At 38.1% G+C, this 14,011-nt stretch overlaps 1 protein-coding gene across 1 annotated transcript in view; it reads left to right on the plus strand.

Moving 5' to 3' along the window:
• Positions 1-2,768: 2,768 nt before the first annotated feature.
• The window catches only part of AGPAT4 (1-acylglycerol-3-phosphate O-acyltransferase 4), a 51,333-nt gene continuing 40,090 nt past the window's right edge, over positions 2,769-14,011 (plus strand). Inside the window, exon 1 of the mRNA XM_036769443.1 lies at positions 2,769-2,933. Coding sequence (XP_036625338.1) covers positions 2,772-2,933 — 162 coding nt within the window. The 5' untranslated portion in view covers positions 2,769-2,771. The remainder of the gene's footprint in view (positions 2,934-14,011) is intronic.

The following is a 14,011-nucleotide window of genomic DNA, read 5'->3' on the forward strand; positions in this document are numbered from 1 at the left end:
ATGGTTTTTACTTTGTATCTCTAGTATCTTTTTCTCTTATGGCTTGGCCCAAAGTAGGTGATTAATAAGTGCTTGTTAATGGGAAGTGTGGTGTGTCTTTTTTCTTTAGGTTGTGGGTGTAATAGGAACTGACTGCTTCCAAATACTATCATTTTTGGCTGTGCTGCCTTTGTTCCTGCTACGTGCCAAACATGTACAATTAACTCATGGTCTTTGGGGTGTGTAGTTCCTTTGGAGATAGTAACAGTAATCACATATTAAATCCAGGAATGTTAGATAGGAATTCAGTGTCTGTAGTCAACTCTTAATCATCTACTTTTCTGACAGTATTTGTTATGGGACCTTTTCAATAGCTATCAATGCTGTATCCTTTGGGTTCAGTAGTATCTGTCTATCTGTCCTTCTGCCTATCCATCTATCATCTGATATCTATCATGTATCTATCCATTATCTGACATCTACCTATTTATTGATCTATATCCATTTTCTTTTGACATCTGTCAATTTATTTACCTGTCTCTCCATCTGTCATCTGACATCTATTGTGAATCCATCAGTCATCTGACATTTATGTATCTACTGTTCTATGTCTGTCTAGCTATATATCATCTGACATCTATCAGTTATCTTTCTCTGTCCCTCTATCATTTGATATTTATCTGTTTCTACATATTCACCTTTTTATTGTTGTTGTTCAGGTGTTTTTTAGTCATGTGTGACACTTTGTGACTCCATTTAGGGTTTTCTTGGTAGAGAGACTAGAGTGGTTTGCCATTTTCTTCTCCAGCTCATTTTTGCAGATATAAAAACTGAGACAAACAAGGTCAAGTCACTTGCCCAAGGTCACACTAGTAAAACATATCTGAGACCAGATTTGAACTTAGGTGCTTCTGACTCCAGGCCTGGTACTCTAGCCACTGTGCCACCTAGCTGCCCAATTATCTAACTCTATCCCAGCTATCATCTGATATTTGTCAGTTATCTCTCATCCATCTATCTACTGATCTATCCATATCTGTCAATCTATCTCTCTCCCTACCTAATATATCATTCTGAAAAAAGCACCAAGAACCTTAGGAAATTCTGTCAAGGAACAGTTTCTTGAGTTATTGAAATGTCAGGAGCAGTCAGAAATGTTAGAAATGTCTTCTACAGATCTCTTCACTCTGTCTCCCTATAAAAGTGTACTTTATAACCTAGTGATCATAAAAACTTCTCTTTGGAGGCAATGGAGTATATGGATTCTATATTCCTTTCTGCTTTTTAATAATGAAATAATCTTCATAGGTGGTGTAGAATTTTCAAAGTTATCATTGCTGAATTATCTACTTATAAATAAGTCTACTATGTAGGTTTCTGGCTCTGAATAGATTTCAGTCAACAAATATTCATCAGGCATTGAGTAGGTGGTCAAAAATGTTTGTGGACTGATAACTATTCACAATCAGAGCCCCCTATGCTAGCTGGATGTAGGGTATATAAAGACAAATGAAACAATCTTTGCCCTCAAGGAACTTACACTGTATCAGGGGACAGAAAAGTAGTTTTGAGTCATCACTTTGTGTGCATGTGGAAAGTTGTTATACCTCTTTGGCTTTTAGTTTCCTTATATAAATGAGGGTGTTGAATAGATGGTCTCTAATGTCCTTCCATCTTGAAATATAGAATCCCACAAGCAATTGTACATGGGGTCAGTCAGGAAAGGCTCCATGTAGAAAGTAGCAATTGACCTGAGTTTTTTTTTTTTTTAAGATGTAGCCAGAAGTTCCATGTTTTGTTTTGTTTTAAACCTCTGTGAGGGCCTCTGGATCATAGTTATCACAATAAAATTCTAATTAATTACTCTTCTACTTAAACAGGTACATTGTGATAAATACATCACTTCCTGTGGTCCTGATGCTTCCTGAAGTTTTGTGATTTCCTTGGTGTGGGTTGCCTTTATACCAATATATGTCATAAGCCTTAATAGAAGGTCTTCATGAGTTTCTAGTGATCCCCAACTACTAAAACTTGCTTGTCAGTTGTGGATTAAGGAACTCCAGATTTAGGGTGGTGTTCATCTAGTGCATCTAGCAGTCTCCTGTCATAGTCTGTGAGAATGCAGTATCTCTTCCCCAGCATAAGGAGACATCTGAGTAATATTTTAGGGAAGAACTCCTATTTTCTGTTTCTAAGTCATCTTGCCAACACCTTTGCTGTCTGTTTATGCTTCTCCTTCAAGTCTCATAAACAATGTGTATACCTTCTGACTCCTCTTCCATTTTGTTATTCCTAGCACTCTCAAGTGTTCTAATTGGCAAAGAAAAATAGAGTACTTAGTAGTTTTTGATGGAGTTTGTAAGCATCCCAATTAGCCATTTTCCAGGATGTAAAAAATGTCATGCATCATCTCGCCGCCTTCTTCTAGAGCACAAGAAACAAGAGACTACATACTATTGATGGAGCCAAGATTTCTGGTTTATTGTCTCTCCCCAGTTGCTTAATCAGAGAATGAGTGCTTATGTCTCAAAGGCTCCCTACCCACCTCCCTGGAGATGATTACACAGGTTCTGTCTTTTCTTTCTGCTTCTATGAAACCATTTTATAGCTAACCCTTGTACTTGAATGTTTCAAAATACAAGTTGGACCTGCCTGAGCCAAAGTGAATAGTTTTCCTTTAAAGTAGAACTGCAAAGCAAGGTGTCCAGTTCTACTCAGCAGTGTAAATGACTTTTAGTCACCAGAGATTCACTAAATGTCTTTATTTGTTGTGGTTTGTTCCAGAGTTGGTGATGCTGCTGGAATGGTGGTCAGGTACTCAGTGCACGCTCTACACCGAACCCAAGGATTATGGCAAGTACGGGAAGGAAAATGCCATCGTAATCCTTAACCACAACTTTGAAATCGACTTTCTCTGTGGTTGGAACTTTTGTGAGCGATTTGGGGTCTTAGGGGTGAGTCATATTTTGTCTTAGAGCAAATGAGATAATTTGCTCTTGTTCATTAATATAACTTGTTTTTTTCTCTCCAATTTGTTGAGAATTTCTGAAACTGACTATAATGGATCTACCTGGATGAAATATTTTTAACAAGCTTATATAGTAACCCCCGCTGGTACTTTGGCACATGGAGAAATGCGTTTTTATGGAAAAAAAGAAGTAGGAGGGAGGTTAGATCACTTGTACTGGGTCCTACAGGAGGGGCAGCTTGAACCTATCAATATCTACATGGTGATATTCTCTTTAAATTCAGAGGAAGTATTAGCTACCTTGCTTGCAATAAAACATAAAAGCCAAGAAAATGCAATGTCCCACCTTTGTCTCGAAGAAAAAAAAGTTTTAATTATTTTTGTCATAGATTGAGTTGCTGTGAAATGATCTCTCTTCCTCCTTTGTTCCCTTTCTTGTTTGGATGGTCAGTCATTGTGTCAAGTAATGTCTCCACAAGACAACCAAATCAAAATGAAACTGAGAGGTGTGATTCATTCCTGCCTCTCCCGTTCAGTCCAGAGTGAATCAAAACTTCCAGCACTCAAGATAGGCATGAAACCTAACCCTGAGTTTATTTCTCTTTTGAGCTTGAGGTGAAACTATTTTCACATTGTGAAAGTTTCCCTTCACATTGAAATGGCCTCATTGACCAGTTCAGTCAAACTTGGAACATTCAACCTGCCTAGGTGTAACTTGGGCTTGCTTGAGCACTGGGTCCTCAGAGTGTGCTTTTTGAGGGCCATCCACTTGGTATGCTCTTTACTCTGAGTGAATGAATGAATAAAAAAAATTTCTTAATGTGTTTCCTATGTACAAAGCCCTATTCTGAGTGCTGGGAGATACGAATAGAAAAGACCATCTCTTTTTTCAAGGAGCTCATGTGGTTTATAATATGATGGTAAGAATTGGAGCATTTTTCCTATCGGTGGTTCACAGGAAAAAAAAGATTAATTGATGACCACATCTGTAAAAATGTTCAGTTGTTTCTCTAAGGCTGTGTGACGTAATGGACAGAAGTCAGAACTTGTAGCTGTGGGTTCAGATCTCACCTTTTATCCCCTGAGTGATCGCTGGCAAGTTGGTTCCCCTTCAAGGCCTCAGGCAACTTGTTAGATTGGTTATAGATAGGTCATGATCTACATTAATCAAGGAAATTTCCACATTAGTACTATAACAGGTTTTGGCTTCATAGGGTATTTTTGTTTTTGCTTGTCTTTTTTAGTGTAGCAAATATAAACATTATTTCCAGTTCCATATTCTAGCCTCTTAAAGGAGAAGGGAAGGAATAGATCTGGGGAGAGTGGTGGGGGAAGTGTACAAGGGAGGGGCAGTCATAAGGAAGTTAACAGAGTCTAAAGAGTTAAATGCAGACATAAAGAGACCCAAAAATATGCAAAAAAGACAGAGGGAGCAACACAGAAAATTATAAGGAATAACAACTCCATTCTGTGATGTATAAAATACTTCTGTTAATGACCTTTAAAGCTATCTTGCCTTTTTTTTCAAGTATAGACACACATGGGAAAATTCTTTCTCAGTAATTGCCATGTAGCTGGATGACATTATGCCCAACAGCAATAGCTGACTTGTGGTGAAGGAGCTGCCCATGAATATCTTAGTGTCTTATTTAAATAACTAGGGGCATTTCATGAATTAAGACTCACTCCAATGTCTCGCTGATGCATGAAGGGACCCCTATCTTTTCAAAGGCTATCCAGGTAGAATGCTATAACAAGAATACTGTCATGGCAAGACAGCAATTTCCGTGAAAAAAGATTTGGGGTTTTGGTGGACTGCGAAGCATTAAAATGAGTCACTAGGGTGAAGGGCAGCCAGGAAAACTGACATAATCCTTGGCTACAGAAATAGAGGCACAGCCTCCAGAACAAGGTTTGTGACAGTCTTGTCCCACTGCACTGTGGCTTGGTCAGGCTCTTTCTAGTGTTGGTTTTTGGCTCAGACTATTATATTTCAGAAAGGATATTGAGAAACTAGAGTATATCTAGACTGCTCTAGTTCTTCAGAATCTTTGTGTCAAGGACCCTTGGTGAAGCCTATGGGCCCCTCTCAGAATAATGGTTTTAAGTACATTAAATAGAATATGTAGGATTGAAAAGGAAGCCAATTATATTGACACATAGTTATCAACAATCTTTTTAAAAAATATGTATCATTTATTTTTAAAATTCTTTTCTTTTTAAATTTTGAGTTTCAAATTCTCCCCCTTTGTCCCATACCTCTCTCCCACCCACTGAGAAAGCAAACAATATGATATCAGCTATACATGTGAAATCAAGTACAACATATCTCCACATTAGCCATATTTCAAAAAATATAAAGAAGACAAGAAAATCATACCTCAGGTTGTACTCAGAGTTCATCAGTTCCCTCTCTGGAGATGGATGACGTTTTTTCATCATGAGTTCCCTGAAATTGTCTTGGATTACCATATTGATCAGAATAGCCAAGTCTTTCCCAATTGATCATCGTACAGCACTATTGTTACTGTGCACAATGATCTCCCGAATCTTCTCACTTTACTTTGCATCAGTTTATACAGATCTTGCCATATTTTTCTGAAACCTCATTCCTTGTCATTTCCCACAGCATAATATTACTCCATCAGAATCACATGCCACAACTTGATCAGCTGTTCCCTGATTGATAAGCATCCCTTGGACTTCCAGTTATTTGCCTCCACAAAAAGAGCTGCTAGGACTATTTTTGTACATGTAGGTTTTCCTTTTTGTTTTGATCTCTTTGGGGTACAGACCTAGTAGTGGTATTGCTGGGTTAAAGGGCATGCACAGCTTTATAGCCCTTTGGGCGTACTTCCAAATTGTTTTCCAGGACAGTTGGACTAGTTCACAACTATACCAGTAGTTCATTAGTATACCAGTTTTTCCCTCATCCCTCCAGCATTTGTCATTTCTGATAGGTGTGAAGTGTTACCTCAGAATTGTTTTAATTTGCCTTTCTCTAATCCATAGTGATTTTAGAGCATTTTTTCAAATGATGATAACTTTGATTTCTTCTTCTAAAAACTAATTGTTCATATCCTTTGATCATTTATTGATTTGGGGATTGCTCCCATTTTTTAAAAATAAATTTCACTGAGTACTATATTCACTATATATTTGAGAAGTGAGGTCCCTATCAGAGAAACTTGCTGTAAAAATTCTTTGCTATTACTGTTCATTTTCTATGGTAACTTTTAGCAAAATTTAGTTTCCTTGATTATCTCTTTTAATTAAGTCTCTTGTTGCTTTTTGCTTTGTCTGAGATCACGGTTGCTGGGGTATAATAGATTCTGTAGCAGCCTTTTCTTTTAACTCTGTGTATGTCTTTGTTTCAAATATGTCTCTTATAAACAACATATTGTCAGATTCTGGTTTCTAATCCATTCTGCTATCTGCTTCCATTTTATGGATGAGTTCATTCTGTTCACATTCACAATTATGATTACTAACAGTGTTTCTCCCTTCATCCCATTTTCTTTGGTTTCTTTCTCTCTTTCTTTTTATCCTGTCCTACCTCAAAAGTTTATTTTATTTCTGACTACTGCCTGTTTTTATCTGCCCTCCTTTTTATCATCTGTCCCTTTCTTTTATCCCCTTATCCTTCTCTTTCCCTATGGATAAGTTATATTTCTATACATAACTGTGTGTATGTGCATGTGCGTGTGTGTGTGTGTGTGTGTGTATCCTTCTTTTGAACCAATTCTGATGAGAATGAGGTTCAAGCATTGCCTGCCACCTCCCATGTCCCCCTCCAATATAAAAGTTTTTCCTTGTGTGCCTCTTCTATGAGAGAAAATTTTCCCTATTCTGCCTCTCCCTTCCTCCTTCTCCCATTGCATACCATTTTCTTCCCCCTTCATTCTTTTTTTGGAGACCATTCTAACATAACTCAAACCCATGCCCTCTGTCTGTGTAAACTCCTTTTAACTGCCCTAAATATGATCAGCTTTAAGTTTCATGTGCCATCTTCCCATATAGGAATGTAAACTGTTTAACTTTATTGAGCCTCTTATGATTACTCTTTCGTGTTTACCTTTTTATGCTTCTTTTGAGTCTTCTGTTTAAATGTCACACTTTCTATTCAGCTCTGGTCTTTTCATCAGGAATGCTTAAAGGTCCTCTGTTTCATTAGAAATCCATTTTGTCCCCAGAAAGATTACACTCAGTTTTGATGGGTAGATGATTCTCGATTGTAATCTCAGCTCCTTTGCCTTCTGGAGTATGACATTCCAAGCCCCCTACTCCTTTAAGGTGGAAGCAGTTAACTTTTGTGTGATCCTGGCTATGAGTCCATGACAGTATTGAATTGTTTCTTTCTGGTTGCTTGAAGTATTTTCTCCTTGACCTGGGGGCTCTCCATTTTGGCTATAGTTGTCCTTGGTAGTTTTTATTTCAGGGTCTCTTTTAGTAGATGATCAGTGGATCCTTTAATTTCCATTTTACCCCCTGGATCTAAGATATTGGGGCAACTTTCCTTGATAATTTCTTGAAATATAATGTCCAGGCTGTTTTTGACCATGGCTTTCAGCTAGTTTAGTAATTCCTAAATTATCTCAACTCGATCTATTTTTCAAGTTAGTTGCTTTTCCAATGGGATATTTCATATTTTCTTCTATTTTTCCATTATTTTCATTTTGTTTTATTGTTGCTTGATGTCTTATGGAATCATTAGTTTCCATTTGCCCAATTCTACTTTTTAAAGGAATTATCTTCTTCAGTGAGTTTTTCTACCTTTTTTTTTTCTGTTTGGCCAGTTCTTGTCTTTGAGGAGTTCCTTTCTTCAGTAAGTTTTTCTATCTCCTTTTCCATTTGGCCAATTTTTATCCTGAAAGAGTTCTTTTCTTTAGTGAATTTTTATACCATTTTGCCATTAGAGCAATTCTGGTTTTTAAAGTATTTTTTTCCTTCAGAATTTTTTGTTCTTTCTTTACCAAGGTGTTAATTTTCATCTCATAATTTCCTTTATTACTCTCATTTCTTTTCCCTTTCTCACTCTCATTTCTTTCTTTAACTCAGGAATTATTGCTGGCTTTGGGTCCACTTAGCATTTTTCTTTGAGGCTTTGCTTGTAGCTATTTTTCACGTTGTTGAATTCTTCTGAGTTTGTGTCTTGGTCTTCTCTGCCACCATAGTAGTCTTTTAGGGTCAAGTTCTTTTTGTTGTTATTCTTGTTGTTGTTGTTGTTCGCTTATTTTCCCCACCTATTTCTTGACTTTGAACTTTATGTTAAAGTTGGACTCTGTTCATTTTGAGGTAGGTTGGAGCTGTGCCAAGCTCTAGGCTTTTTCATGTTGCTGCTTTCAGAGCTACTTTTGGGGGTCCGCAAGTTTTTGGTGCTTCCAACATGGTATGATCCTTGGAGAGGTGTGATCACTGCTCTCCTGATGTGTACGTGTGGTATCCAGAAAGGGCCCCTGGTCTCCTGCAGCTGCATGAAGTAGCACTCATGAGTCTTTGCTTTGGAACTGTGACCATGGCCCTTGTCCCCTTGTGACTGACCCGCAGGACTGCTCTCCACCCTGGAACTATGACCCAGAACTGCACATGCGTAATAGCCAGTCAGTGTCAATTGTACCCAGTGCCAATAAAGGGTCCCCTATGATCTCTTTCTGACCATTTGTCTGACACCCCACCTCCTCTGCCTCTACCTCTGGTCCAAGAGCTCCCTCAAGCTGCTGCTGCTGCTGCTACTGCTGCTTCAGTCACTGTTTCTGTAGCCGTATGTAGGCTCTGAACAAACCTCTACCAGACATCTACCCTAGTGTCATAGACTTCTGCTGACCTCTTAAGTTTTCTTAGCTTAGGAAAATACCGTACTACAACTCTTTGTTGTCTCTGCCGCTCCAAAATTTTATTTGAGCCATTATGTTTTTTGGAGGGAAAGGTTGGGAGAGTTCAGCTGTGTGGCTGCCTCTAGTCTGCCATCTTGGGTCTGCCATCAACAAAGTCATAAAAAATTCACAGGCCCCAGAATAAGAGCCCCTATGGATTCTAGAGGAAAAATGACTGGAATGATGGGCAAAATAGCAGTTATGCCAAATGAGGATTAATTGGATGGACCAGGACTGTTGGGCTTAGAGAAGAGGAGACTTGAGGATATAATAGCAGTCTTCAAGTACTTAAAGGTTTGTCATGTGGAGTAAGGCTTAAACTTGGTCTCCTTGTCTCCTGAGGATCAATGGGTGAAAGTTATAGTGAGGCAGACTTAGGTTGAAATATAAAGAAAAATTTCCCAACAGTTAGAGCTTTCCTAAAATGTTACAGATTGCCTGAGCAGGTAAGTGGGCTACTTGACATTGGAGGCCTTCAAGCAGAGCCTAAGTCAGGGTTGGGGAACCTGCTGCCTCAAGGCCACATGTGGCCTTCTAGGTCCTTGGGTGTGGCTTTTTAATTGAATCCAAGTTTTGCAGAACAAATTCCTTTATTAAGGGGATTTGTTCCATGAAGTTTGGATTCAGTCAAAGGGCTGCGCTTGAGGACCTAGAGGGACACATGTGGCCTTGAGGCAGATTAGATAATCACTGGACTAGATAATCACTTCTGGGTACTATTAACACTATGTATCTTCCAAGGTCTGTCTAACTTGGGTACCACACAGGACAGGCTTAGAGAGCCGGCCAAGTGATAGATTGTAGGCCTGTCATCCAAGTGCAGCCTTATTCTGTTCATTGATACTTATTATCAGAAAGTTAGCCATCAGGTGGTGATTTTTTTTGGTTATAGCAATTCAAAAAAGCTGTCTACTAATCTGTGATAACAGAGTATATAGCCACACTGATTAAATCACAGAAAGACTTTCTTAAAGTCAGGTCCAAGGCAATATAAATTTTGTGTCTCTATTTTGTTCCTAATGCACAATAAGACTTTAATAATATTTATTGAATTATATTGAATTGGTGTTTCATGAAAAGTAGCACTAGTCATATTAATTCTGCTAGGCATTTTTAAATAAGTTGGGTATAGTCTTTTTTGGGGATTTCTTGTCAAAACCAAGTGACTTGAAAGTTTGGGAACTATTAATCAATAGTTTTTTTTTTTTTAATTTGTATTTTATCTTTTTCCCCAATTACCAAGCATTACTATTTCCCTTCTAAACAAGCGTCCTCCCACTGGGAAAAAAAGCAACAAACAAAATCCTTGTAACAAAGACATCAGAACAAATGTGTCATCTGCATCTCTAGCCCATCTCTTCTTTTTGAGGTGGATGATAAAATGCTTTTCTATTGGTGATCCAAAATCGTAGTCGATCATTGCGTTATTCAGGGTTCTTCAGTCTTTGAAAGTGACATGGAAGTGTGGGAACCACTGCTCGATAGTATTCTCACATACTTCGGGATTTCTTGTTGAAGTGCTATTTCCTGATGTAATTTTTTTAAAAAGTTCCCTAAGTCACAGCTGTCTTTTTCAAATAGCCTTCAGCAACAGGGTGAATCATTTTCCTCTTTCTCCAGTAAAGGAAGAATATTCAAATATCTGATACTTTCATTGTTGTTGTTGAGTTACTTTTCAGTCATATACAACCCTCCATGACCCTATTTGGGGTTTCCTTGGCAAAGATACTGGTGCCATTTGCCATTTCCATCTCTAGCTCATTTTACAGATGAGAAATTGAGGCACAGAGGGTTAAGTGACTTGTCCAGGGTCAAACAGCTAGTAAGTGTCTGAGGCCAGATTTGAGTTCAGGAATATGAGTCTTTCTCACTCTAGGCCTGGGCCTCTATCTGCCGTACCACCCAGCTGCCCTGGTTGATACTTTGCCAGTTATAATTAAGTGAAGGGCATGTATAGAGCAAGCCTCAATCTGAAACAGTGTAAAGACCTGAAAAGATTAAAGGGAGAACAGTTGTAGCCTTTATTGGAAAATGGACCAGTTAGGATGGAAACCACTAGGCTTTTTTTCTGTCCCGAGGGAACTTGTAGATGTAGGAGGAAGCATTTTTGCCCAGTAATGGATTGATGCAAGGAAGAGTTGTGTGTCGATTACAGTATCAAATATCAGATATCTGGTAGTATTCCAAAGTGGTGGGTTTATTTTTGTGACCCTTAAAAGTAGTAGAAAACAGCATCATTGAATATTCATCATTTAGTAGATACCTTGTGTAAGCAAGAAAAATCTCATCAAGGACATGTGTGATTGGACAAGGAGGTGACCTGGTCCTACAAAGAGAGGGATAAGACATGGACAGCCTGGACGTGGTATTGGTGTCCAAAAAATATTTTAAAAACTAAAAGAAGACTTCTGCTGCAATTGGGTAGAGCATAGAATTGTAGATTTAGAACCAGAAAGTGCCTTAGGGGCTATCTAGGTCAACCTCCTCATTTTACAGAGGGAGAAACTGAGGCCCAGGAAGGTTAAATTACTAGCACAAAGTCACACAGGTGGTAAGCATCAGAGTGGCAGAATTTGAACACAGGTTCTTTAATTCTAGAGCTAGTATCCTTTCTACTATCCCCCACTGCCTTCTGTGGTAGAATTCTATGCCTGGGACTCCCGTCCTCTATCTCCACCTCCTGACTTTCAAGTTCTAGCTAAAATCTCACCTTCAACAGGAAAGATTTTGGGGGGAAAAATTTAAAACTTACGGAAGTAAGTGTTGAAAACCAAAAATAAATAAATTTTAAAAAACAGGAAGTATTTTTCTGATTTCCCTTAATACTAGTGCCTTCCATCTGCTGATTACCCCTCATTTATCCTGCATGTAGCTTGTTTGCGCATAGATGTTTGTCTTTTGTCTCTCCCATTGGACCATAAGCGTGAGCAAGAGAGATTGTTTTGTTTGTCTTTGTATCCCTGGCACTTTAAACTGTGCCTGGCATAGAATAGGCTCTTAATAAATGCAGAATATGCCTTTGATTACAAATGATTAGAACTGTTCCAAATTACCTTCCCCATTTTTGTGATGCTATAAAATTAATTTTCTTCTTCGATTTCCTCTGACTTCCTCCTAAGATGATAATTCATTGCACAATACATAATATATTGAACTGAATTACAGGTATTATTTATGACATCTACTATATTTATTTGATTTTGGAAAATAGAATACACAGAAATTTGGCACTGCGTGCACATCAACATTTTAGCATGGGAAGAGACCTCACATGTCACCTAATCCTCCCTATTTTATCACTTGGGAAACAAATGCCCGGTATAGTTAGTTGACTTACCTAAAGTCACACTAAAAGCTAGAATTTAAACCAGATTTAAACCATAGCCCGTGCTCTTTTCACTGCTTCTCCCCTTCCCTCATTCTCTCCTTCCTGTCCTCCCTCTCTATCATTCCCTCTCCCCCCCCCCCCCCCCGCCTCCGTCTCTCTCTCTCCCCGACCCACCTCTCTCAAAAATATGTTTTATAGGTACATTTGAGTGTTGGACACTGAGTTCTGACTTCTTGAAATTTTAGGGTTTTTTCCCTTGGTAGTTTTTTTTTCTCCTTGGTAAAATATGTAGGTGCTATCTAGCCCTCTCACTTAAAGAAGGGTTTATAATTTGACTGACAAATATATAGCCTGATTGAGGACCTTTTCTATGTATTTTTAAAGATGCAAGTTGATGGCACTAAGTCATAGGTGGTACTTCTTTTTTTTACTTGATGAAATATTGCATTAATTCAGTGACACATAGTCCATAAATACACCCGTTACTTAAATGAATTTTTTTTGTAACATTCTTACGGCAAGAAAACCTTCTTCTTTTTTCCACTGAGGGAACTATATTTTATGACATTTTCAACAATAAAAAGTTTTGCAGTGTGCATGAAGAAAAACTTCATGTTGTCATGGTCTGAAAACAAAGCTTATTTTTAAGAATTATAATAGAAAGTATATGAAGGGTTATTTAGAGGCACCCATCCATTCATTCATTTGATAGGTAATAATACTTAGACTGTGCAAAGTCCTATGCTACAAAGAAGTTTTTGCTGCCAAAGAACTTACAATCTAGGAGGGGAGATTATATGTATAAATACATTTATATAACAAGGCATTCTATGATACATCTTTATGAAAGTGGCATCTGAGGCATGTCTTGAAGGGCACTATCCCTACTGGCAGAAATGGGGCAGAAGGAAGAGTGGAGGGTTTTTTTGAGGGTATGAAAGATCAAAGAAATGGCCAAATTGTTTTTAAGCTGCAAGTAAAAGTACATTTTTGTTGGAGTAGAAATATATGGGGGGATGTTGTGGCAGACAAATCTGGCAAGGTAGATTATTAGAGCCAGATTGTGAAGAGACTTCAGTACTAGGTTAGGTAAGAGACGTTATGTTGACTGGGATAGTTGAAAAGTGTATGCTTTATTTGACCAACTTATCATGCTGAATGTAATATTTTATTGGCGTTTGAGAAATGCTTAGTCTTTTGTTTTAAAGCTCTTACCTCAGTGATTTTTGGATTATTGTGCTGAATCAAAATAACTGCTCTTAAAGTTTATTTGACTCAAATTCCATTAAAAAGGCCCCAATAGGGTATAAAAACACTAGACCTTGGAAATTTGCTCAAATGTTGAAATAGGAGCTCAGCTCAAATTGTTCATGGTCTGTATTAATTTTTACTAGAAATTTTCATCAGAGAAACATGCAGTATAGCCTTTCAGACAGTTAAAAAATATTTAAATTTTAAAAGTACCGTAAATAATTGTTGTTGCCAAATTACAACCAAAGTGTTTGTAGGGTATGTTACCGCACAGTGACTTAGGAAGACCTGAGTTCAAGATCCTGCCTCAGATGTGGAAAAAATATGGCAGAGTCTAGCCCATGACCCAGCTAAACTCTGTCAACATTCCCCCTCCAGATAGCTTTACAATAAGTGCCTCAAATCAAATTTGGGAGCAGCAGAATCAATCAAAGGTCAAAGAGACATTGTTCTAAACAGTGTTCTAAAACAACTTAGGAAGTAAGTAGGAGAGGTCTGTGATACTGGGGTAGATGAATGGCAGGATCACCAGTGGTGGGCCTTGGAGGTGGCAGTGATAGCATCAACAGAAGCAACATTTTGATAGCTCTCAGCTAAGAGATGTTCTGGATT

The sequence above is a fragment of the Trichosurus vulpecula genome, chromosome 7 (genome assembly GCF_011100635.1).
Source record: "Trichosurus vulpecula isolate mTriVul1 chromosome 7, mTriVul1.pri, whole genome shotgun sequence".
Classification (NCBI taxonomy): Eukaryota; Metazoa; Chordata; class Mammalia; order Diprotodontia; family Phalangeridae; genus Trichosurus; species Trichosurus vulpecula.